At 49.1% G+C, this 24,130-nt stretch overlaps 1 protein-coding gene across 4 annotated transcripts; it reads left to right on the top strand.

Annotated features, from left to right (window-relative positions):
- The first annotated feature begins 15,916 nt into the window (after positions 1-15,916).
- B4galnt1 (beta-1,4-N-acetyl-galactosaminyltransferase 1) lies at positions 15,917-24,115 on the top strand. Of its 4 annotated transcripts, none has more exons than XM_057757842.1 (11): positions 15,917-16,855; positions 17,345-17,563; positions 18,113-18,277; positions 18,380-18,486; positions 18,899-18,939; positions 19,067-19,247; positions 21,316-21,414; positions 21,533-21,723; positions 22,208-22,348; positions 22,534-22,774; positions 23,384-24,114. In XM_057757842.1, exons 2-11 carry the CDS (start codon positions 17,346-17,348, stop codon positions 23,599-23,601), a joined length of 1,602 nt encoding a protein of 533 aa, XP_057613825.1. In that variant the 5' UTR covers positions 15,917-16,855; position 17,345; the 3' UTR covers positions 23,602-24,114. The 4 variants fall into 4 exon arrangements, 3 of the variants coding, with proteins under 3 accessions (XP_057613825.1, XP_057613826.1, XP_057613824.1); XM_057757843.1 differs by lacking the exon at positions 15,917-16,855 and adding an exon at positions 16,892-16,999; XM_057757841.1 differs by lacking the exon at positions 15,917-16,855 and having other exon boundaries at positions 17,093-17,563; positions 23,384-24,115.
- The last annotated feature ends 15 nt before the right edge of the window (positions 24,116-24,130 follow it).

The following is a 24,130-nucleotide window of genomic DNA, read 5'->3' as shown; positions in this document are numbered from 1 at the left end:
ATGTGACATGTAATCACAGCTGAACTCCCCAAGATGGCTGGTGTTTGGCTCAGTCCTGTACATCGGTGGCAGGAAAAACTCGATTTACCAAATTCCCTTCTGTCAGTCATATGTCAACCCAAGAAATCTGGATTGGGGAAGGCCTTAAACCAGGAGTGGCAGGAAGACCCTGAGAGGGAATGTTAGCTACGGCCATGGCGTTTTGTAAAGTTCCTTCCATCCTGGTAGAAGTTAAGTGACTCCTTCTGCTGGATCCTCGTCCTCCCTACACTGTGACGGCTGTCCACAAGAAGGGCTTACAGGTCACAAACACTCTTTAGTCCGCCACACACCCTCCCGCCTAACTGTCCTTAGCTACGGCCAACTGCAGACCTAAAAGGGGAAACCTGCAGCTCCCTGTCCTCTGCCCCTTTTTAGTCCTTAGCCCTCCCTGTGAACAGACAAGAGGTCCCTGTGCAAGTTCTCCCCTCACTGTTTGGGATTTGAGCCCTCCTGGGAGCTACACACACACACACACACACACACACACACACACACACCCGCCGCTTCCTTCCACTTTGAACACCACCAGAGAGTACCATCTCCATCGCTTTCATGCCTCCACCACTGGCTGACTTGACACTAGATAAGTTTTGAGGGTTTTCTCTGTCATCTAGAAACTCCTTTCTGACCACGTGCCAGGTGGACCTCTGTGCTGGCTGGTTCTACATCAACTTTTAGCCGGAGTCTTCTGAGAAAAATGCCTCCATAAGATCAGGCTATAGGCAAACCTGTTGGGCATTTTTTTAACTGGTGACTAATGCAGGAGAGCGCAGGTGACTGTGCATGGGGTCATCCCTGGGTTTGTGGCCTTGGGTGTTTCAGAAAGCAGGCTGACCAAGCCCAAAAGCCAGCAAGCAGGTTCCTGGCAGGTTCTGAATTCCTGCCCTTCTGCCTTTGCCACCTCACTGGACTCTGATGAGGAAGTGCAGCCAAACAAATCCTTTCCTCTTCAGGTTGCTTTTAGTCTTGGTGTTGCACCACAGCAATAGAAACCCTGAGATGACCTTTTAGAAACCTTGGCACCTGGTGGAGAAATTCCCTGCCAGCTTTACTGTGGGCTCCTTAAAGATGATGAGTAGAGACAGCCCTCTCCCTGTCCACAGCCGCTCACGAGCAGGGCCGCTCAGTGGCAGGGATCTGCCTTTTCTGTGACTCCTCAGAAAGGCTTGGACCTAGGGACTGAAAGGTTCTCATAAGCCAAAACGTCACGTGTTCTACCCTAACACGGGATGGCAACAGTGACCCACAACAGTAGCCACTGCAGGGTGGTGAAGGGCTGGCTAGAGGGGATCCAGGTGCCATCTTTTTGGTGTTTCTGGCTACAGCTGGATTTCTTCCTCTTTGTCTGGTGGTAAGATAGAAACACTTCCTGTGAAGAGACAGTGAAGTTTACCTTCTCTATCCCTTCTTTGCTATGTGGGGTCCACTTGTCTTGGGGTACTTTCTTCTGCCCCATGTGTATAGTCTTAGGCTACAGTGCATCTCCTGTATCAGATACTAGACATCCATGATGGGTCCGTTTGAGGTATATTTTACAGATTCTTTTTTTTTTTTTTTTTTTTGGCTTTTTGAGACAGGGTTTCTCTGTGGTTTTGGAGCCTGTCCTGGAACTAGCTCTTGTAGACCAGGCTGGTCTCGAACTCACAGAGATCTGCCTGCCTCTGCCTCCCAAGTGCTGGGATTAAAGGCGTGCACCCCCCCCCCCCTGGCGAGGTGTATTTTACAGAATCCACCCACTGTGTTCTAAAGGTTCTCACAGGGAGAGCCTTCAAGGTCAGACGTTTTGGAAAAGGATTGTTTTCTGTCTCTTGTTGGTCCTTGTTCCCAGTGGACAACCCAACAGTCAATAGGATTAGTCTGAGGAAATTTACATGGCTGATAATGAAGAATAAGTGTCTCCAAGTAAATTGGTAAATGTTTTTGCTACTGTTACTAGGTCTGATGTTATTAAGAAAGAGAAGAGTGGCCGGGTGATGGTGGCGCACGCCTTTAAACCCAGCACTCGGGAGGCAGAGGCAGGCGGATCTCTGTGAGTTCGAGACCAGCCTGGTCTACAGAGCTAGTTCCAGGACAGGCTCCAAAGCCACAGAGAAACCCTGTCTCGAAAAACCAAAAAAAAAAAAAGAAAAGAAAGAAAGAGAAGAGTGTGCTAGAGAGGTGGCTCAGCAGTTAAGAGCACTTGTTCTCTTGCAGAGAACCCAACTTTGGATCCCTGAACATACATGGGGGCTAAGAACATCTGCAACTCCGGTCCCAGGGGATTCGACACACTCATTTGAGCTTGTTGGCACCAAGCATGAATATGGTGCACAGGTCTATATCAGGCATGCGTATGGTACACAGGTCTTCACCAGGCACGAACATGGAGCACAGGTCTTCACCAAGCATGAACATGGCGCACAGGTCTACACTAGGCATGCGTATGGTACACAGGTCTACATCAGGCATGCACATGGAGCACCAGTCTACACCAGGCATGCGCATGGAGCACAGATGTACATTCAGGCAGAACACTCATACTATAAAATAAAATAAATAATTCTAAAATTAAATTTAAAAAAAGGCTGCGAATTGAATCTAGGTCCTCTGCAAAAACAGCCAGGTCTCTTAAATGCTGAGCCAAATAATGGTCAGACACTTCTGGACCAGCCTCATATCTGATTCTGTAAAGCTTCAACCATCTGCCCAGCCAGCCAGTCTGCCGCCGAACGATAAGCCAACAGAGCTTCTTCAAGGCAGCAGCTAAGCTAATGTTATCAGGCAGACGGGGGACAAGGCAGAGGCAGTTCCCTGATGGTGCAATGGACGGCTCCTTAACTTCAGCCAGAAAAAAATATCAAAAAAGGAATCCCCAGAGACACAAGGGACAGGACAGCAGTTCTGGGCACCCGGAAGGCAGCCCTCTCCAGCACGGGCTACACTGGGCACCCGGAAGGCAGCCCTCTCCAGACACGGGCTACACTGGGCACCCGGAAGGCAGCCCTCTCCAGCACGGGCTACACTGGGCACCCGGAAGGCAGCCCTCTCCAGCACGGGCTACACTGCCCAAAGCTGGGCTTCAGAACCTAACCTACACAAAGAAACCAAGTATACGAAAAGGAAAGATGCCAAACAGGAGGCAAAGGGTGGTAGTTCTTGCCGTTATCAGAAGACAGATGGTGGCCAAACTCCACCAGGCCACCCATCTGGGGGCAATTAAAGCTGCTGAGTTGCTCAGACCCGGATATTACTTCTAGGTTTGGGATCCCACAATGGCCCAGCCTTCCTAAGTCTGACAAAAGCCTGGACTGTTGGTTAAAAACGGCACTATACCTGTTGGCCACAAAGCTCAGGATGGGTTAAAGGATAAATTAAGAAAAAAATCCAAAACAATACTTTAAAATATGCCTTTGAGACAGGCAAAACTGGGGCCAACCTTTTTCCTTTGGCCCCTCTAAGGACCAGCTGCACCCCATATAGAGATATCCATACGGGTGACTAACCATTCCCTCCTCCAGTCCGTACTGGTTGTACCACAGACCCAGGGATATCCATCAGATGGCTCAAGAGGCTGAACCCTTGCCTGTGTCTGAACTTGCCCACGGGTTCCAGCCTGGTGACCTTTTATGGGCAAAGAAAATCCCTACCCAAAGCAACAGTGACAATCGCTGATGTCACCCTGGGGACTCAGCACACCCAGCTGAGAAATAATGACAGATGGGTTGTCACCAGGGTCCCCTAGTCCCCCTAGAGATAAGATTGACACAGACCATATAAATATGGTTCTCCTATTTTGTCTTTGTCTCCACCTAGAAAGGGTCCCAAACCCACATAAGCCAGGACCTTAGATATGAGAACTAAGAAAAACCAGAACCACAGAGCTCACAGCCAATTGGTTTACTGAGACCCAACCCACCTTCCAAGTACAATTCTGCAAAATATTACATCCAGAGGCTTCTGGGGATGATTTGCTCCCTGCTGGGGAAGACCATGCTGTTGCCCACGGCTTCTGTCCCACCAGGTCCCACATCCATTTAGTCCCAAATAAACACACAGAGGCATATATTAATTATAAACTGATTGGCCTATTAGCTCAGGCTTCTTATTAACTCTTATAATAGCCCATAATTATTAGCCCATAATTCTTGTCTGTGTTAGCCATGTGGCTTGGTACTTTTTTCAGTGAGGCAGTCCCATCTTGCTTGCTCTGTGTCTGGGTGACAGCTGCAGACTGAAACTTCCCTCTTCCCAGAATTCTCATGGCCCCACCTCTACTTCCCGTCTGGCTACTGGCCAATCAGTGTTTATTTAAAATACAAGTGGCCGGGTACAGACCATTATCCCACAGCACCGTGCCCCTGGGGTTATGGGTCCACCAGTGAAGGGAAGGACGCCAATCTATCCTGTACCATACCTGCCGACCCAACAGCCTCCAGAGCTACAAGAAGCTGGGTGAAAACCTTTGCATTCAGTATGGTTACCAACAGAGTCCTCCTGGGGGGCACACCAATGCCTTCACAGTACCTACTGTGGTCGCAACAATGAAATCCCATGACCATACAGGTCAGGGCCTGGTAGGAAGCCAAAATCATCTCTGGAGAATTGGTAGAACCTGGGGAATCAAACTGTACTTAAGTAGTCCAGATCCACCCCAAAATTGTCCAGGTCCAGGCAGCAATTTCCCCACCCAAAAGAAACGTGCACTTAAAGTGATCCAGCCCATGACCCAAACTGACCCTTTGGTACCCCTGTAAATATGAGCGAGTGCTCTAAGAAGGAAACCCCCAAAACTCCAATTTCCCCAGGAATTCCTTTGGTAACCTCAAAGAGGAGGTCCAGGAGGCAGCGGAAGCCTGCCCCTCAGGGTCCAGGATGCTAACGGGGTGCATATCCATTCTCTAACTGCCTCTCAGGGTCCAGGATGCTAACGGGGTGCATATCCATTCTCTAACTGCCCCTCAGGGTCCAGGATGCTAATGGGGTGCATATCCATTCTCTAATTGCCCCTCAGGGTCCAGGATGCTAACGGGGTGCATATCCATTCTCTAACTGCTCTCGACCGCCATAGGTCAGAACTGCTGGCTAAGCCTGGACCCCAAGCCCGCATATTCGTTGGACCTGGAAAGTTTCAGTCAAACAATAAGCTGCACTTCCAACCCTAACAGCTGTAAATGGGCCCAGCCTAAGCTCACCTTGGGGGACCTCCAGGGAAAGGATGCCTGTTTAATGTTACCAAAATACCCTCTAAACAGTTCCCCATATGCAGGTTCCTATAGCTGTACACAGCAGGCTAATTCTAAGAGTGTTGGTCAAATGTATTTCCAGGCCTCAGAGACTATCTGAGACCTTTTTTTGCACTAGTGACTTAACCAAGTGTGCATCTTCTGAATTGTTTACGCTGGAAGAGAAGCCATCCCTTTGTGTCCTCATACATGTTATACTACAGGTGTTCATCTATAATAAAAAAGAGACCAGGGCCCACCTAACCTAGTTCCAGACTTCCCTGTGCACAGTGAGCTGTCCCTGCTCTCATTCCCCTGTTGGTGGGGGCAGGTATCAGGTATCATCGTGGGCTCCACTGCACTTGGACCCAGTGCTCAAGCAGACATAGACCAGAGCCGTCTAGAAAATTCTGTTTCCCGTCTGGAAGCCCAGTTAGATTCTTTTTCACTTTTGCTTTCGAAACAGCATTTCTCTGTAGCTTTGGAACCTGTCCTGTAACTTTCTCTTGTAGACCAGGCTAGCCTTGAACTCACAGAGATCCGCCTGCCTCTGCCTCCCAATTGCTGGGATTAAAGGCTGGGATAAAATTGCTGGGATTAATTGCCTGCGCCATCGCCACCTGGCCCCATTTAGATTCTTTAGCTGTGATGGTTCTCTTCAGAATCACACAGGGCTAGCTGGACCACTTCTTTATGAGACAAGGAGGTTTCTGTATGACGCTAAGAAGCTTGTTGCTTCTATGCCAATCAATCAGGGATAATTGGAAAAACAATTTAGCCATAATCAAAAATAACCCTCAAAAAATAATTTTAAAATGTGAAAAATCTGACAACTAGTATCAACCATTATTCTCCTAGCTCCCCTTGGTTAACCACACTACTTGTGCTGGACCATGGCTGGACCATTCATCCTTTTGATCCTAGCTCTCTCTATAGAACCCTGATTTTCTCAACTGCCTACTTATCTTTGGAAAATAGAGAATATATTCTGTTAAACTGTGAATGCTAAAAAGACAAAATGACCCTTTGTCCTAGATGAGTCCGTGATTTGACCCATGTCCACAGAACCAGCAGAACCCGTAGCTGAGCCCCAGACCTTGGTAGAGTCACAGACCTTAGCACAACTGACTCCATGATGGAAGAACCATTCATGCCATGAAACCCAGAACGTAGACAGCACCACCTGACAAGATGAAAACAAAGACTTAATACATCACAGCCCATAGTTCTGGAAATGTCTCTAAATGTACTAACCTTGCTTTTTGACTTTTTTCCACTTCTGGTCAACTGTTTTTGCTAACTGAAATATGTCAATGCAGGACATAGTTTTTGTGCTTAAAGCTCATGGTGAGAAAGTCTTGGGGCTACTGAGGGATCCCACATGTCCAATGTAGTCACCAGCTGGATAATAAAGACTTTTCTAATGGCTTAAACCCAGGTCCAAGAAAGTCTTCTCTGGTGGACATCTCACAGCAAGAACTACTTCTAATCTCTCAGCAGCAACAGTAACTGCCAGGAAATGGGCATTGAGCTATATAATGATCCATTCCATATCCTGGAAGTAAATAGCCACCAACTAAGATCGCTACATCCAACCAAACTACCTTTCAAATTTGATGGAGAAACAGACATTTCAAGACAAGTACAAACTAAGGTAACTCATGAATGAGTCATGCAGGAGATACACAAAGGAAGATCACACACACACGCACGCACGTGCGCACACACACACACACGCACGCACACACATGCACGCACACACACACGGGAGGAGGAAAGATCCTCGTCTTGCCACATCAGGAAAGAAAGATCTCCTGAGAGGATAGAGGGACAAAGGAGAGCGAGCCAGGAACCAAACACGTTCAACATAGAACACCAACAGGCTCCTGCTGCCCAGAGCAGAGAGTAAACAACCCAGGCAATCGCAATCAGCAAAACTACAGACATTAGTAGACTCTCTCAGTGATGACCGTAAATGTGAAACCTTTTAAACTCACCCATAAAGACATGGGGACTGATTGACTAATGTACAGCGGTGGGAGGATGCTGGCCTGGCACACATGGAGCCCGAGCTTCAGTCTCCAGAACAAGGCATGAGCCGGGCACCTAACCCTGGTGGACCTCTGTGGGTTCACAGCCGGTTTGCTCTACCGAGCTGGTTTTAGGTTAGATGGAGCTGCATAGTAAGACTCTGTCACAAACAACAACGACAGAAACAACAGACAACAAAAGCCTGGATCCCCTAAGACCCTGTCTCAAACAAAGAACAATCACATGAAATTAATCCTACAGAGTTGGTTACTTGGGAAATTAAACAACGTTAACAATTCCCTAGCCAAATTAACCCCAAAGCAGAGAGAAGACTCATATTAATAAAATTTAGAGGGGCTGGAGAGATGGCTCAGTGGTTAAGAGCACCGTCTACCATTCCAGGGGACTCAGGTTCAATTCCCAGCACCCACATGGCAGCTCATACCTGTCTATAACTCAGTTCCAGGAAATCTGACACCCTCACACCAATGTGCATAAAATAAAATGAAATAAATTATAAAAAAAATTAGAGCCTGGCAGTGGTGGCACATGCTTTTAATCCCAGCACTCAGGAGGCAGAGGCAGGCAGATCTCTGTGAGTTTTTTCTTTTTTTTTAAAATATTTATTTATTTATTTATTTATTATGTATACAATATTCTGTCTGTGTGTATGGGCACCAGACCTCATTACAGATGGTTGTGAGCCACCATGTGGTTGCTGGAAATTGAACTCAGGACCTTTGGAAGAGCAGGCAATGCTCTTAACTGCTGAGCCATCTCTCCAGCCCAATCTCTGTGAGTTTGAGGCCAGCTTGGTCTATAAGAGTTAGTTTCAGGACAGGCCCCAAAGCTACAGAGAAACCCTGTCTCAAAAACACACACACACAAAAAAAAAAAAGGAATGAAAAAGGAGATTACTGCAGATTCTAATAAAACAAAGAATCTTTAGGGAGTACTTTAAAAAAACATATTCTAGTAACCTGAAAACTTAGATGAAATAAATAAATTTCTAGACACATGAGACATACCAAAATTAAATCGAGAAGAGATTAAATAGGTTTCCATCCTTCTGAGGAATGGGGGGCTGCTGGCAGGTAGACCTTACCAGCACTCGGGGGCTCTTTCCTTTGATAAACAGAAAACCCAAGAAACCTCAGGCTTCCCTTGTTTTTGGACCGTAAGTAGAATTGTCCATGAAGTAACTGAGGCAAAGGAATGTGTGTTAGCCCAACTGCTCATAGCCACACACTCCAGGTGGCAGGGGCATGCTGACAAAGAGGACTCGGAAAGCTGACTAAGATGTGAATCACTTTGGTGAATTCTTAATCTAAAAGATAATTGTTACTTACCCAGAACAAGGTTCAATCATTACATTAGGATTTGCTGGCTTCTGCTGTTCCCCGAGGGTCAGAAAACTCAATAGCATAACGTGTGGTAGTGAGAAACCGTGTTTGACCTCTCACCCTAGGAAAAACAAAGCAGGATGTACTGACCCTGCAGCTCAGAGCTCCCCTTCCCCCTGGCCCACACCCACCAGTGGAGCATATTTCTTTTAACAAGTTGCCTAACTGCAGTACAGTGAAGAGTAAGGTCAAGTCATGGACTCTGGCTGCTGCGTGTTAGAGCAAGGTCTGTAGTTACTCCAGAAGTCTAAGGCAGAAGAATAGCCTTTAGTGAGACATCCTAAGGAAGGCAGGGTCACTAGAGAGTATGGGAACCCGCCAGAGATGGCCACTCAGACAGTTTACGGACAGTCAACAGTCCTGGGACTACACTCGGGTGTTCTGGATCCATGTGTAGCACTGAGCGTTTAAAAGAAGAGGTTTTTGAAGACAAAACCCCATCCTGGTATCTCACTCAGCAGTTGCAGAGGGAGGTCCTGCGCAAGCCAGCAGTTCACCTGAAGCTAAGTTAGTAGGAACATCTTGATCTCAGGCTCCTAGAATAGAGTTGTGTAATTTTTCTCTTATCAAGGAGAGCAAATTCTCCAGACAAACCTAAAATGGCTCAGCAAGGACAGAGGATGGGTGTGCCTCCACAGTGTCTTGTCCTGCGCCAGGTACCTCAGCACGCAGCAGAGCACGTGCCTAGCATGGTGCTGAATAGAGAATCAGCTGAAAAGGCTTTAATTGCTTTTGCAAAATCCACTCAAGCAAATGGCCTAAATCAGCGTCTGAACAACTGAGACCCCCACTTTGCCAAGCGGGTGCACCTGTCATTTATTTCAAAATTATACAGATGGTGGAAGATTTATGTCAGATTGTCTTCCCTGGCTAATAATTAGTTTATCGTCATAAAAATTAGTAAAATTTCTATAAAAAATAGGATGGAGAACTAGAAAAAGGGGGATTATCTGTAGGAGAGGGGAACGGAAGGACAGTCAGAGGGGACAGAATGAAGGAGGACAAAGTACAAGAACACAAATGTATGAAAATGCCACAATGCATGGTGGCGCACATCTTTAATCCCAGCACTCGGAGCCAGAGGCTGGCCAATCCCTGAGTCTGAGGTCAGCCTGGTCTACAGAGAGTTCCAGGACAGCAGGGCTACACAGAGAAACTGTTTCAAAAAAAAAGAGGGGGAGGAGAGAAAGAAAATGACACAAACTAGTTGTTTTGTGTGCTCACCATAAAAAAAAGCTGAAAAAGAAGAAACAGCAGCAGATTCTGCATTTGTTGCCTCTGTTTTGCTGCAAGCAAGAGTTGAGCATTTCTAGAGGCCGGGCACTGTCTCCAGAATATCTGCATGCTGTGTTTCTCAGCTGAGTTCTGCTGCTGTCTAGAAAAAGGCAAGCCTTGCTGTCCGGGTGTGTTCTGGTCGTTGGCTGATGTGCAACTGGCCCAAACCTGCCCACCCCCTAAATGACCTCCCCTGCAGTCATCCCCCTGCCTCACCTCTGGAGTGCATCTCCACACCCAGAGAGGAGTGACTTAGAAATAATTTCAAACTTAGCAATTGGAAGAAGAATCCAGAGCAGATTTAATATCTAAAAGGAACGTGTTCCATGGGCTGGTTGCTCGGTGAGGAAGAGGCCAACGTTTGGAAGGAAAGCTATGACTTGAAAAATAGAAATGTCCAACTTTATGTCATGCAGATATTTGGACAGAAGCTATGAACAGATGGGCCTACCTGGCAGCACCTCTGTTCTGTGGCATTTTTCTCTCAGCGCTGTAACAAGCTCTAGTCCGGTTGGTGACAGCAACGTCTTCCTGAATCATTTGGCCAACCATTGCTCAATTTCTCTGTTTTGTAATCCCCTGCTTCTATCTAGTTTCACTAGCTTTCGCCAGTTTTCACATTTGTCTTATCATTTTCTATAACTTTGTGTAATTTATAATGCGATATTAACAATCACCTAGTTATCAATAAAATATAAAATGTGGCTGTTATAGTTGACATGCAGATATTCTTCATGTCACGCACAAGAAAGTGTTTCTGAACACTTTCTTAAAATCTTATTTTTTAAAAAATAATTTTTTAGATTTATTTATCTATTATGTATACAGTGTTCTGTCTGCATGTATGCCTGCGGCCAGAAGAGGGAACCAGATCTCATTACAGATAGTTGTGACCCATCATGTCGTTGCTGGGAATTGAACTCAGAACCTTTGAAAGAGCAGTCAATGCTCTTAACCTCTGAGCCGTCTCTCCAGCCCTTATTTTTATGTGTATGGGTTTCACCTGCATGGATGTGTACTACTTGTGTGCCTGATGCCCTCAGAGCCGGAAGACGGTATGAGATCCTTGAGACTAGATGGTTGTGAGCCGCCGTGTGGGCTCTGGGCATTGGACCCAGGTCCTCTGGAAGAGCCTTGTGCTCTGAGCTGCCGAGCCGTCTCTCCAGGCCTTTGCTGAGCAACTTGAGAGCAGGCTGCCACATCACCCACTTTAGTGCTTTGCATTCCAGGGTTCGACAAGGAAGGGTTCTCAGATACCAGTTATCAACTTCAAGAAACCTAACATTACCTTTTATTATTTATCTTTTAACCAAATTAAAAATTAACTTTTACTAATCTACCATCCTTCTTCCAGCATTCTCAACGGCCCTCAGAGTTTTCAGTATAGCCTTTTCCCCAAGTGAGGACCAGGATTCAATCCTGGATCGCATTATATTTCATTCTCACTTCTCTTGTTACAGGACTCTTTCCTTTTCTTTCCTTTCCTTTTCTTTTCTTTTCTTTTCTTTTCTTTTCTTTTCTTTTCTTTTCTTTTGTTTCTCTGTAACTTTGGAGGCTGTCCTGGAACTCACTCTGTAGACCAGGCTGGCCTCAAACTCACAGGTTGGACACACCTCTCAGTGGTGAACGCCCTGAGCCATAAAATATACTTAACAATATCAAAGACAATAAAATATACATTTTAAATTTTACTGTAAACATGCCCTTAGCTGGGTATAGTGTTTGTATTCCTAGCTACTCAAGAGGGTAAGGCGGGAAGATCACTTGAGTCTGAGAATTTAGAAACTGCCTGGCCAACTAGAAGCTTAAAATACTCTTGAGAGTGCTGGAAAGATGGCCCAATGGTTGGGATCACTGGCTGGTCTCCCAGAGGACCCGAGTTTGATTCCAGCACCCTCATTGCCATTCATAACCGTCTACAACTCCAGTCCCAGGAAATCCAGTGCCCTTATCTGTCCTCAGATACCAAGCTGCATACGGTGCACAGCCACACATGTAGGCAAATCATTTACACAAATAAAATTTATTTATTCAAATAAAATGAATAATTTTTTCCCTCCGTGTGTATCCCTGACTGTCCTGTAACTCATTCTGTAGATCAGGCTGATCTCGTGGACCACCAACCTTGGCAGAATTATTTTTTTAAAAAAATGAGATTGGCCGGGCGGTGGTGGCGCACGCCTTTAATCCCAGCACTTGGGAGGCAGAGGCAGGCGGATCTCTGTGAGTTCGAGACCAGCCTGGTCTACAAGAGCTAGTTCCAGGACAGGCTCCAAAACCACAGAGAAACCCTGTCTCGAGAAAAAAGAAAAAAAAAATGAGATTGTCAGGCAGTGGTGACATGTGTCTTTAATTCCAGCACTTGGGAGGCAGAGGCAGGCAAACTCTGAATTCAAGGCCAGCCTGGTCTACAAGAGCTAGTTCCAGGACAGCTAGGACTATTACACAGAGAAATTCTGTCTCAAAAAAAGCAAGCAAGAGCTGGGCGGTGGTGGCGCACGCCTTTAATCCCAGCACTTGGGGGGCAGAGGCAGGCGGATCTCTGTGAGTTCGAGACCAGCCTGGTCTACAAGAGCTAGTTCCGGGACAGGCTCCAAAGCCACAGAGAAACCCTGTCTCGGAAAACCAAAAAAAAACCCAACCAAACAAACAAACAAAAAGCAAGCAAGCAAGCAAACAAAAACAAAACAAAAAACCAAGGGGATTTATATTAGAGAAGATAGAAAGTTTTTATCAAGTAAGATAAAGTAAGCGGGAGATCTGTAGTGCTCATTATTCCTGGAATGATTTTACTTTTAGGGTTCTATGATATTTAAGAATATTGCTGCACTGGGCAGTGCTGACGCACGCCTTTAACCCTGGCACTCGGGAGGTAGAGACAGATGGATCTCTGTGAGTTTGAGGACAGCCTGGTCTACAGAGAGAGTTCCAGGACAGGCTCCAAAGCTACAGAGATTGAAAAAAAAATGTTGCTGCTTGTGCTGGTAAAGTCAGTGCTATGCGCACCCTTCCTTTCTAAACAGCTGAATCAAGCAATAGTCTCTGGGGTTGAAGATTTAGTCACAGAGATGAGGGATTATTTGAACTAAGAAATGTAAACACAGGCTGGACACAAGATTATAAAGACTGGTGCTTTTTTTTTTATAACTATTAGACTTCCTTCTATAGGTGATAAATTCTTGTAAACAGGCTTTCTAAAGGGAACTTAATTTTTACACTAGTGTGTGCTTTCATGTGTGCACACCGGTGAGGGTGCCACACATCAGTGTGGAGGTCAGAGGACAAGCTGAGAATGTCTGCTCTGCCCTTCCGAGATCCCTGGATGGGACTCAGGCTTGGATGCAAGTGTCTTTATTTACCATGCAGTCTCACTAGCCTAAGAGGTTTTATTTTACTTTACTTTGGTGTAGGAATGTTTTGCCTGTGTGTATGTTTGCTCACCATTTGTTTGCCTGGTGCCCATGGAGACCAGAAGAGGTGTCAGCACCCCTAGAACTGGCATTATGGATGGTTGTGTGCCTTAGACCCATTGTGCAGCCCAAGCTAACCTCAAACTTCTGATCCTCTTGCTTCAGCCTCCCAAGAAGCTGACATCATCACAGGGCATCTTTTATTAGTTGAATCCTAATTTTTGTTACAGTAAATGTAAGACTATATTAGGTTGTGTATGATCCTGCCAGAAAGCAAGGAGGCATGTAATTTGATATTGCTAAAGTATTTTCCAATATATATTTAATTACTAAATATAAATATATAATACTTATTGAGTACAAGGTAAGTTTTAAAGAAAAGATTTTGGTCACTAGTGATCATGGAAGATTAGAAATTGTCACTCTGATCAGGAAGTTTATTTTTATCGTGAGTGTGTGTGTGTTGACATGGAGATCTAACGTGTGTGATCAAACCTGAGTAGCAAGCACTTTTACTGGCTGAACTACCTTACCGGCCCCAAAGGTGATATTTAATGACTCCTTGAATCTGGGCTAGCCTGTGGATTTGTTACTTTTCTGTTGCCATGGTAAGATCCATTACTAACGATGACTTAAGGGTGTATTTGTGCTTGTGGTTTCTGGGAAATATAAGTCCATTGTGGTGGGAGGCACGGCAACAGGAGCGGGAAAATGAGCGATCACAGCTCAGCTGACAAAAATGAAGCAGAGGGAGTGAACTGCAGGTGTGGCGGGACTAGGACCTCTCAAAAACCCTCGCCCAATGAGAGCGTCCTCCTGCGAGGCTGCACCCCCTCCCCAAACAGGGTCATCAACTGGAGACCAAGAGTTCAATACCTGAGCTGATGGAAGGCATTCCTCGTCCAAACCACCACATCCTAACAAATTGTTTTGACACTTGTGCATGTATATTATGAAAAATATGTGTGTGTGTTTTATATGAGATTTTCACATGTAGGGAAAGCAATATATGAAAAATCTCAGAAGCACAAGCATCCTATTGCTGAGCTTAATCCTCAGCCCTTGTATCTCCGTGTATATCTCCGTGAGCGTGTATCTCCGTGAGCGTGTATCTCCGTGAGCGTATGCCACATGTGTCTGTGTGCCTGAGGAGACCAGAACAGGGCACCCAATCCCCTGGTGTTGAAGCTCACAGAAAATTGTGAGCCACCCAACATGAGTGCTGGGAATCAAACTTGGGTCCTCCGGATGGAGAGAAAGGCCTTAACCACTGCGTCATTCCCCAGCCCCCACTGACAGAAATCTCACTAATGTAACCCAGACCAAAAAAAGTCCAGTTCTCCAGCTTCTGCCTCCACAATGTTAGGATTGTAGGCATGTGCCACCAAACCTGTGTTAATCCCACCGGTTAGAATAAGACCACCACCACAATTTTTGAACCAAATTTAAAGCAAGCTTTAATTAAATACTGGCCAGGTCCATTGCAGGGCTCCCAGAAAATGGCCAAGTTCTGAGAGACTTTCCGGTGAGGAACTTAGGGGGACTGACCAGGCGGAGTGTCCACAGTCTGGACAGGGCCTTGGCGGGGTGGGGCATGGGGCAGTTTTTCTCAGTGGTTAGCATTACCACAGTCCAGGTGAAGTCATCATGTGCCATCATTTCTTTGGGGACCCTGGGGTCACTGCTAGAAGCTGTGGTCTTGTCTGTCATAGCAACCTTTTTCCATTAAATATTTCCAATGCCATATTCAGCAGATCTCAGGAGTCCTCTGGACTAGATGCTTGCTGCTTTTCTCAGCACACAGTTCACTGATATTCCAGAAAACTGAAGGCAGCCTTGGAATCTTGAAAAGCCTGAAGGTATGTGTCTCCTGAGTGCCCTCCCTACAGGCTGGGAGTTCTGGAGCGAAGGTCTGGCTTTAGAATTTGGGTGGGGGGCCTCCAGAAAATGCTAATCCCACTGGTTGAGAATAAGACCACCACCACAATTTTTGAACCAAATTTAAAGCAAGCTTTAATTAAATACTGACCAGGATGATGGACCTGGCCTTGGTCCATTCCAGGGCTCCCAGAAAATGGCCTACATTGGCCAGATGGCCAAAGCACAAGGCTCCAAATTTCCCACCTGTGACTAATGAAAGGCAAGCTTACCTCCTGATGTACTTCCTATGTACCGCCCACCTAAGTGAAGCTCAAGCACTTCCAGTGCAATTGAGTGTGAACCAAGCTTCTTTAGGGAAGTGAAAACAGGTAACTTGTTATCTTACATGAACAACAGCCTCCAGCATCTTGGGAAGTATCTGTCGGGCAAGGGGTTTACAGGCTAGGGGCATTTTTGTTTTATGGATCTCTTATTCAAACCTAACTTTGGTTCTCACCCCTGTCGACTATCAAGTATTTTTATATAGGCAGGTTTTTTAATATTTCCCTTTACCTCTTGCTGTTGGTATTCCAACTGTTAACAAAAAAGTGCTCGATCTATTTTAAAGGTTTCGTAGTTTTAGTATTTGGTCTGAAAATTTTGTTTTCAGGATGGGATTCCCCTTTTTTCCCCAGCAGACGCACACAGTTCGTCCCGTGGTCCCAATCTCCTCCATACTCACTTTCCATGGTGTTCCACCTGTTTTTCTGTTAAATTTGGAACCTTCTGAGAAGCATAGGACTTTAATTCTGGTCAGTGTCAGGAGGCAAGCCACCTATGGCCTATGTTTGAAAGAACCACTTGCCGCTTCACCATTTTCTCATATCTGTACGAGAAGCAGTTAAGGGAAGTAGGCCTTTCTGTAACGGTTCTTACCTCAGTTGATTGCTCGGTGTTCGGAGAAGGGAGGAGGGAGGTGACCGACCGTCTTTTAGGCAGTGTTTATCTCCTTGGCTGGCTGGTTTCCTTAATTTTCCTTAATCCCATCCTACGTACTCAAGTTTTCCTTGCCTTGAGGTTAGACCACACACTGTCCGCCCCTGCCTATTGCACCCAATCATCTCCCCCAGGCTACAAATTGAGCGAGGAAGGAAATGGCAGGGACCGTTAACGGCTTGGGGGCAAAGGGATGCGGGGCAGAGAAAGGGACCTTCCTGCGAGGGCTCCTCGCCGGAGCAATCTCCTCTGCGCCCGCCAGAAGGCGCCGCGGCGCTCGCCTTCCCCGCGCAAGCCGGAGCCTCTGCCGCATCCACCCCGGGAGCGGCGCTGCGGTGTGCGAGCCGGGCGGGGGCTGCTACGAGGGCGACTCGGTGCCAGGGCTCCCCGGCTTTGTTGCTGGGGCTGGGGCGCGGCGGATCTACGATCCAGTTCTCCCAGGCAGGAAACGTCCCGAACCGCCCCCACGCCGCGGTCTACAAAGCCCCGGAGTCCGCAGGCGGTAGGAGTCGGATCCCCCACACTGTCAGGCTCCCGCATCAGGCCGTCCCCGGCCTCATGAGGACCCCCCGGCCGGGGCGGAGAGCCGGGCGCCGCCCGGACCGCGATCTAGCCGCAGCCTTAGAGCGTTAGCCAGGTCAGTGCGCTGGCACGTCCGTCAGCGGGCAAGCTGTGGGCAGGAGCGGCGGCGTCCCCGTGGCGCACCGAGGCCACCCGAGGGTCACCGCGGCCGGGTACCCGCGGGCGCGAGCGCGATGCCGTGCTTCCCCTGACAGGCCAGGTGTAGACCCTCCCCTCCGCAGGACCCCAGCCCGGTTGATGCTCTTGGGGGTGGCGATGGGGTGGGGGTGGGGGTGCCCCCCCGGCCGAGGACCATGCGCCCAAGGTGTGGCGGGTCCCGATGCCAGGGCCTCGGGTCTATGCGGAAACTCAGATGTGACAGAAAAGCGGGAAGAGAGGAGGCCAGGAGACCCCAGCGTGGAGCATGAAGGAAGGGATGTGGGCCGTGCGGACTGGAGATGGGTGCCCTCGGAAACCTGCGTAGCCTTCCAAGGCAGAGAAATCAAGAGTCCCAGCCCTCACCTTCCCCCTACCGCTGGTCACCTCTCATCTTCCCCCACCTTAGGATGCGGCTGGGCCGCCGGGGTCTCTATGCGCTAGTTCTGCTGCTCGCCTGCGCCTCGCTGGGGCTCCTGTACGCCAGCACCCGAGACGCGCCCAGGCTCCCGAACCGTCTGGCGTTGTGGTCGCCCCCACAAGGTCCCCCGAAGCTCGATCTGCTAGACCTTGCCCCTGAGCCCCGCTACGCACACATCCCGGTCAGGATCAAGGAGCAAGTAGTGGAGTGAGTGCTGACCCGGGCGAGGTGGCGACAGAGCACAGCATGCCGGGGTGGGGGTGGGGGTGCCTGGAGCTTTTGTTTCCTCCAGTGCTGGGCCCAGGGTCCAGCTGCTTTGCGCTGACTGGTGGGTGCAGTAAGCGGGAGGTGGAGAGGGTGACCGAGGCTTAAACTAGGAGGGAGGGGGACAAGACGGCAAATCTCTCCTGAACCTTGTCACCGCCACTGGGTGTGGGAGGAGGAGTGCAGGCAGCGGAGCACCCAGCGACAGCCGGCTTCTTGATTTAGATTTGAGATTACGGAAGGGTTCCTGAGTGGCGGCTAGGTAGACATCCCAGGAACTGGCCCTACTCCACTGCTCTATAAAGCCCGGATACACGGGATGAGCTGGCTGGTCTGTGGTCCCCTCTTGGGGGCTATTTGAAGAGCAGTGCTTAAGGGGGAAAGATACCAGATGGGAAGAGTTGAGGGAACCAAGTGTGGGGCTGCTATGGGTTTGGTGAGGTTAGTGGAGCTGGGCGGTGGAACTCTGAAGACCCTTTCTCCTCGCTTCAGGCTGCTGACTCCGTATAACTGCAGTTGTGAACCGAGGGGAGGGAGCTTTGCCTTCCCGTTCCAGAGACAGGCTCGAGTCATTGACCTCACTAAAGCCTTTAACGATGAGGAGCTGAAGACTGTTTCTGTCGCCAGGGAGCTGGAATACCAGGCCTTCCTTGCAAGGTACCAGTGAGAAGCCTTCCCCAGGGTGGGGGCAGCGGTGGTCGTTGGTGACCCCTTGGGAAGAGATCTCTCTTTGTCTTTGTCCCTCCCTCTCCACCGCAGAAGCCAGTCCCTGACTGACCAACTACTCATAGCCCCAGCCAACTCCCCCTTACAGTATCCCCTGCAGGGCGTGGAGGTTCAGCCTCTCCGGAGCATCCTGGTGCCAGGTAAGGAAGGAAGGTCCGGGGGTGAGCCAGGTTAGAAGTCTGGATGAAGGAGAGTGAGGGGGGCATGGGGTGAAAGGTGAAGATCTCTGAGAACGGAGCTTAGGCAGCAGGTGTGGACAGAAGGGACTCTAGGGTTGCTGGGAATTTCAGGAAACCTGAGAAGTTTGTGGAGAGGAATCTCCTCTTTGATAGGAGGAACAAGGGCTTGTGGGATAGGCAGGACAAGTCATGGAAGAAATGTCTCTTGGATGGGAAGGAGTTAAAAAGAAAAAAAAGCAGTTCCTCTAGGGTATTTTGTACTAGGCCTCGGCAGGAGAGATGGCATGAAGCAGTGCATGGTGGGAAGAGGAGAAAAAAATGAGAAAGAACGCAGGTCTGTCTGTGTGATCTTGACTCCTCATCCTACCCCCAGGGCTAAGTCTGCAGGAAGCTGCTGCCCAGGAGGTGTATCAGGTGAGAGGAAACAGCAAAGAAGCCAGGTGGTCACGGAGGGGGACAGATCCACCCAGAGAGATGCGGGGATCGAAAGAGCAAGAGATGGAGTCGGGGTCTAATCCCACTCTCTCTCCCGCTGTGCCAGGTGAACCTGATTGCTTCCCTAGGCACCTGGGATGTGGCAGGGGACGTGGAAGGCGTGACTCTCACTGGAGAGGGACAGCCGAATCTCACCCTTGCCAGCCCAGGCCTGGATAGACTCAACCGGCAGCTACAACTGGTCACTTACAGCAGTCGAAGCCACCAGGCCAACACAGCAGACACAGGTACGAGGCCTGGGTGAGGCAGGGGCGGGCTGAAAGAACAGAAGGAACCCAATCTAAAGAAAGCCGACGATAGAGGGTGTGGGAGGGCCTCGGGTCAGTGGCTACAATGGTCGAGAATGTAGCAAGTGGGCCAGTGGTGCCAGGGATGAGAGAAGGAGCCTTTGTTTATCTGGGGCCAAAACAGGTCAGTGGGAAACCAGAGCCTTGGGCGTGTTCCCGCTTCAGTTTGCCAATCCAGCCCTGAACCTCCAGGAAGAGATCACTTCCTGGAGCCGGAGGACTGGGGCATCCCCTCCCGCACCTTTCAGCGAGGTGCACTGCCCACATAGGTTTCTAACCCAACACTTACCCTACAAGCCTCCTTTTCTCTTCCTGCTTTTCTCCAAAGTTTGGTTTACTGCATTTCCTCCTACCTTGGGGCCTTCTGCCATCCTCTCTGCCTAGAACGTTCTTCCCCGAGATTCCCCCCCCCCCACTGGCTCCTTCTGGACATTTGCTCAAATGACTCCGCTTTTCTTACGGCAGTTTTCCTGACCTCGGTTCCTACTTAATGCCGGTACTGCCGCCGCATTAGACTTTCTTCTTTACTTAACCTAAAACCAGGATAGTTACATCCTCGTCCTGTTGCCATTGCACAATACGGCATTTTACTTTTCGGTGCCTCTCATTTCCTGTACTAGAAATTTATGTGATGGCATTATCACATTGATTAAATGGCTTCATTGATTTAGAACACATTTTCAATGTGTTTTGTTTTGTTTTTGAAGCCATCTCATTTCACGTAGCTTTGGCTGGCCTCAAATTTATTATTCAGCCGACTTTGACTCCCGGTCCTCGAGCTTCTACCTCCCAAGTTCCAGGATTACAGGTGTGTGCCACCACACCAATTGACAGAAAGAATTTAAAGCTGTGTAGCACAGAGTGAAGTATAGTGGCCCATGCCTGTAGTCTTACTGCTTGGGAAGCTACGGTAGGAGGGTAGAAAGTTCAAGGATGGCCTAGGCTACACACATCCACATGCCCCCCCAATATACTGCGTGTAGAAAAATTTAGTAAAGATTAACTTTTAAGCAGGGCGGTGGTGGCGCACACCTTTAATCCCAGCACTCGGGAGGCAGAAGCAGGCGGGTAGTTCCAAGACAGGAACCAAAAGCTACAGAGAAACCCTGTCTCGAAAAATTCAAAAAAAAAAAAAAAGATTAACTTTTAAACAGTTAGCTTTTGCTAGACATGGTAATGCTCACCTATAATCCCAGCCCTCTGGGATCTGAGGCAGGTAGGAGAATTGCCTCAGTGTTGAAGGCAGCCTGGGCTGTGCAGCAAGTACCGAGTCAGTCCAGGCTTTATAAGCAGGACCCAGTCCTTTCAAGAAGCCAAACGGGGAAAAAAAGGAAAAAAAAAAGAACGGGAGGAAGGAAGGAAAGAAGAGAAGAGAAGTTCCATTGCCTTTGTTTCATCTCCTAAACTGTCAACATCCGGCCAGATATGTAGCTCAGTCTCATTGGGTAGTGTGCTTGTCTGGCGTGCACAAGACTATGGGGTCAGTCCCCAGCATGGTGCAGAACTCTATAGGATGTCTCATTAGGAGACACTGTAGGTGATAACACCTGTAATCTTTTTTTTTTTTTTTTTTTGGTTTTTCGAGACAGGGTTTCTCTGTGGTTTTGGAGCCTGTCCTGGAACTAGCTCTTGTCGACCAGGCTGGTCTCGAACTCACAGAGATCCGCCTGCCTCTGCCTCCCAAGTGCTGGGATTAAAGGCGTGCGCCACCACCGCCCGGCTAACACCTGTAATCTTATTCAAGAGACAGAGGTCATCCCGTGGAAGAAAATAGGGCTGGGGATATGAACTTGGTGGCAGAGTGCTTTGGAGCATGTGTTAGGCTCTAAATTCAATTCCCATCACCACAGAACAACAAAACACAGGTTCCACAGAAGTCAGAACTGTATGTTCGTGCCTACCAAGGTCTGGGAAGGCAGAACACAGAATAGGGATTTAAATATTGGTTTGCTGAAAAGAGAATGTTCTTCTAGCCTTAAGGGCCCAATTCCACGTCCTTTCTTCCCAGTCCGGTTCTCCACCAAGGGACATGAAGCTGCCTTCACCATCCGCATAAGATATCCTCCCCAACCCCGGCTGTACCCACCTTCATCTGTACCCCAGGGAGGTGAGGCTCGCGGGATTAGGGAAGTAAAGAAGGGTTAGCCCTGGGAGGGGCTGCTTTCCCGTTTCTCTCTCCCATTCCCCCCTCCCTTTATGCACCCTACCCTGCATCTTGCTTTCAGCCCAGTACAACATCAGTGCTCTGGTTACCATCGCCACCAAGACCTTTCTTCGTTATGAGCGTCTACGGACACTCATTGCCAGCATCCGACGCTTTTACCCCACCGTCACCATAATCATCGCTGATGACAGCGACAAACCGGAGCGCATTAGCGACCCCCACGTGGAGCACTATTTCATGCCTTTCGGCAAGGTGCGCTGCCTGCAGAGCTGAACCCGGGCACCAGAGGACTCTGGGAAGGGGGCGTGCCCTCAGTCTGCAGCTTGCAGGGTGGTGATTGAGGACCACCTGCCTCAGAAACAAGTGTGTGCCTATTGTAAGAGATCCCGGATCTGGAATTTTGGCTAGCTCATTCGTTCTGCATTCTTGAAATGGTGCTATTACCTATAATAATAGAATAAATTGGTAGATGCACGCATGAAATTAAATGTATTTCAAGATCCTTCCCCAAAAGATTCAAGATCTTTAAAAAGAGTGATGGGAACCTGCGGGCTTGTTTTTTTTTGTTTGTTTTTTTGTTTGTTTTAAAAAAACAACTTAATTTCCTCCAGTCATGCGTAAGCACTCAAAAGTCTAGAGAAGGGCACGGGCTGTTTCGAGGATCAGGGGAGAGGAAGAAAGACGGCAAAGTTTCCCTGGTTCTACAGACTCCCCAAGCATAATACAACTCTCCTAGGGCTGGTTCGCAGGTCGGAACCTGGCGGTATCCCAAGTAACCACCAAATACGTGCTGTGGGTGGACGACGACTTTGTCTTCACGGCGCGCACGCGGCTGGAGAAGCTTGTGAACGTGCTGGAGAGAACGCCCCTGGACCTGGTAGGGAGGGGCGCGGAACGTGGGGTGGGAGCGCGGTGCGTCCTCGGGTGAAGCCAGTCTGGGGGACAATCCTGGGTCCTGTGGTGCTGACGCCTACAGGGCGAGGGCGGGGCGGGGGCGCTGATAGGAAGCACCTTACTCTGGGAGACCTGGTTCTCACTGGAGCATCCTTTCACCCCCGGCAGGTTGGGGGCGCCGTGCGGGAGATCTCGGGTTTCTCTACCACCTACCGGCAGCTGCTGACTGTGGAGCCGGGCGCCCCAGGCCTTGGGGACTGCCTTCGGCATAAACGTGGTTTCCACCACGAGCTCCTTGGCTTCCCAAACTGCGTGGTCACCGACGGCGTGGTCAACTTCTTCCTGGCGCGCACAGACAAAGTGCGCGAGGTGGGCTTTGACCCGCGCCTCAACCGGGTGGCACATCTGGGTGAGTGGCGCCGCCTCCTGGCGAGGCCTGGGAAGGACCCGGTGAGCTCTGGCCAAGCTGCCACTCCGCAGCACCCATTCCCCTCCCCCCTCCCGGTGAATGCTAGAACAGTTGGGGGGGGAGCTGTGTGACCGGGGTCTGCACCTGAGCTTAAAAAAAAAAACCTCGAGAGTTCGAGACTAGCTTGGGTCTACAAGAGCTAGTTCCAGGACAGGCTCCAAAACCACAGAGAAACCCTGTCTCGAAAAACCAAAAAAAAAAAAAAAAAAAAAAAAAACCTCGAAACTTCCTCCTCTGCCTAACGTCCCGTGTACACCTTAGACAACACAGCAGCTGATCGGCCTTGAACTTCCTTTCCACTGCCAAAGGTCACCCTTCTCGCTGGCTACTTCCCTAGGTCCAGACCTACTCAGAGGAGTGAATCCAGTGTTTATTGAAATGAATCCCACTTTATATATGAGTTAAAGAGACCGAAAGCCGCTAAAGCGTCCTTAGCAACCGAGTTTTCGCCCAGCCATCCTCTGAGCCGTTGAATTCGGTTCTCCCTAGGAGCTGGCTTTTTACACCCTCCGGAGACTTAACCGTGTGCTCTCCCCACCCTCATCCCAGAATTCTTCCTGGACGGACTTGGTTCCCTTCGTGTTGGCTCCTGCTCTGATATTGTCGTGGATCACGCCTCGAAGGTGAAACTGCCGTGGGTGTCGAAGGATGCGCAGGCAGACACTTATGCCCGCTACCGTTACCCGGGATCGCTGGACCAGAGTCAGGTGGCCAAACATCGTCTGCTCTTCTTCAAGCACAGGCTACAGTGCATGACCGCTGAGTGACAGCTGATTGGGCCTTCCCACTGTCAGGCTGGGCCTGCCTCCTGGTCCCTGCCAGGAATTCCCAACAACCCCTCCAACTCCTGACCCCTGACCCCCTGTCCATCAACCTGATCCCTAACAGGGGCTTGTCCTGGTGACAACCCTTCCTTTCTGTGAGTGACCAGAGGCCTGATGGAGCCATAACCTTTCCCACAGCCAGTGCCAAGTCCTCCCCCAACCCCATTCCTATGGGGCAGGAAATGGGGGGATTCACTTTCCAAGTGCCAAAGAGCCCAGAAGGACTCTGAGACCCTCAAGTGGAAACAACTCTCGCCTCCTGAGGGGGCAGGGAAACTCCCAATGTGCAACCCCAGAGACACGCACCCCCACCCCAGCTCTGGATCCAACACCGTGTGTCCCAGCTTCAACATACCCCACAGGGAGCACTGTGACTGTTGTGTGGAGCTGGAGAACACATAGTGAACGCCATTTTCCTTGTCTCTGTAGTACTTTGGGCGTGGGGGGGCTTGGGAGGGGGACTGGAGAGTTG

This window comes from Chionomys nivalis, chromosome 25, assembly GCF_950005125.1.
Source record: "Chionomys nivalis chromosome 25, mChiNiv1.1, whole genome shotgun sequence".
Taxonomy (NCBI): Eukaryota; Metazoa; Chordata; class Mammalia; order Rodentia; family Cricetidae; genus Chionomys; species Chionomys nivalis.
The sequence above is the reverse complement of the archived record's forward strand: the minus strand, read 5'-3'. Positions and strand labels throughout refer to the sequence as shown.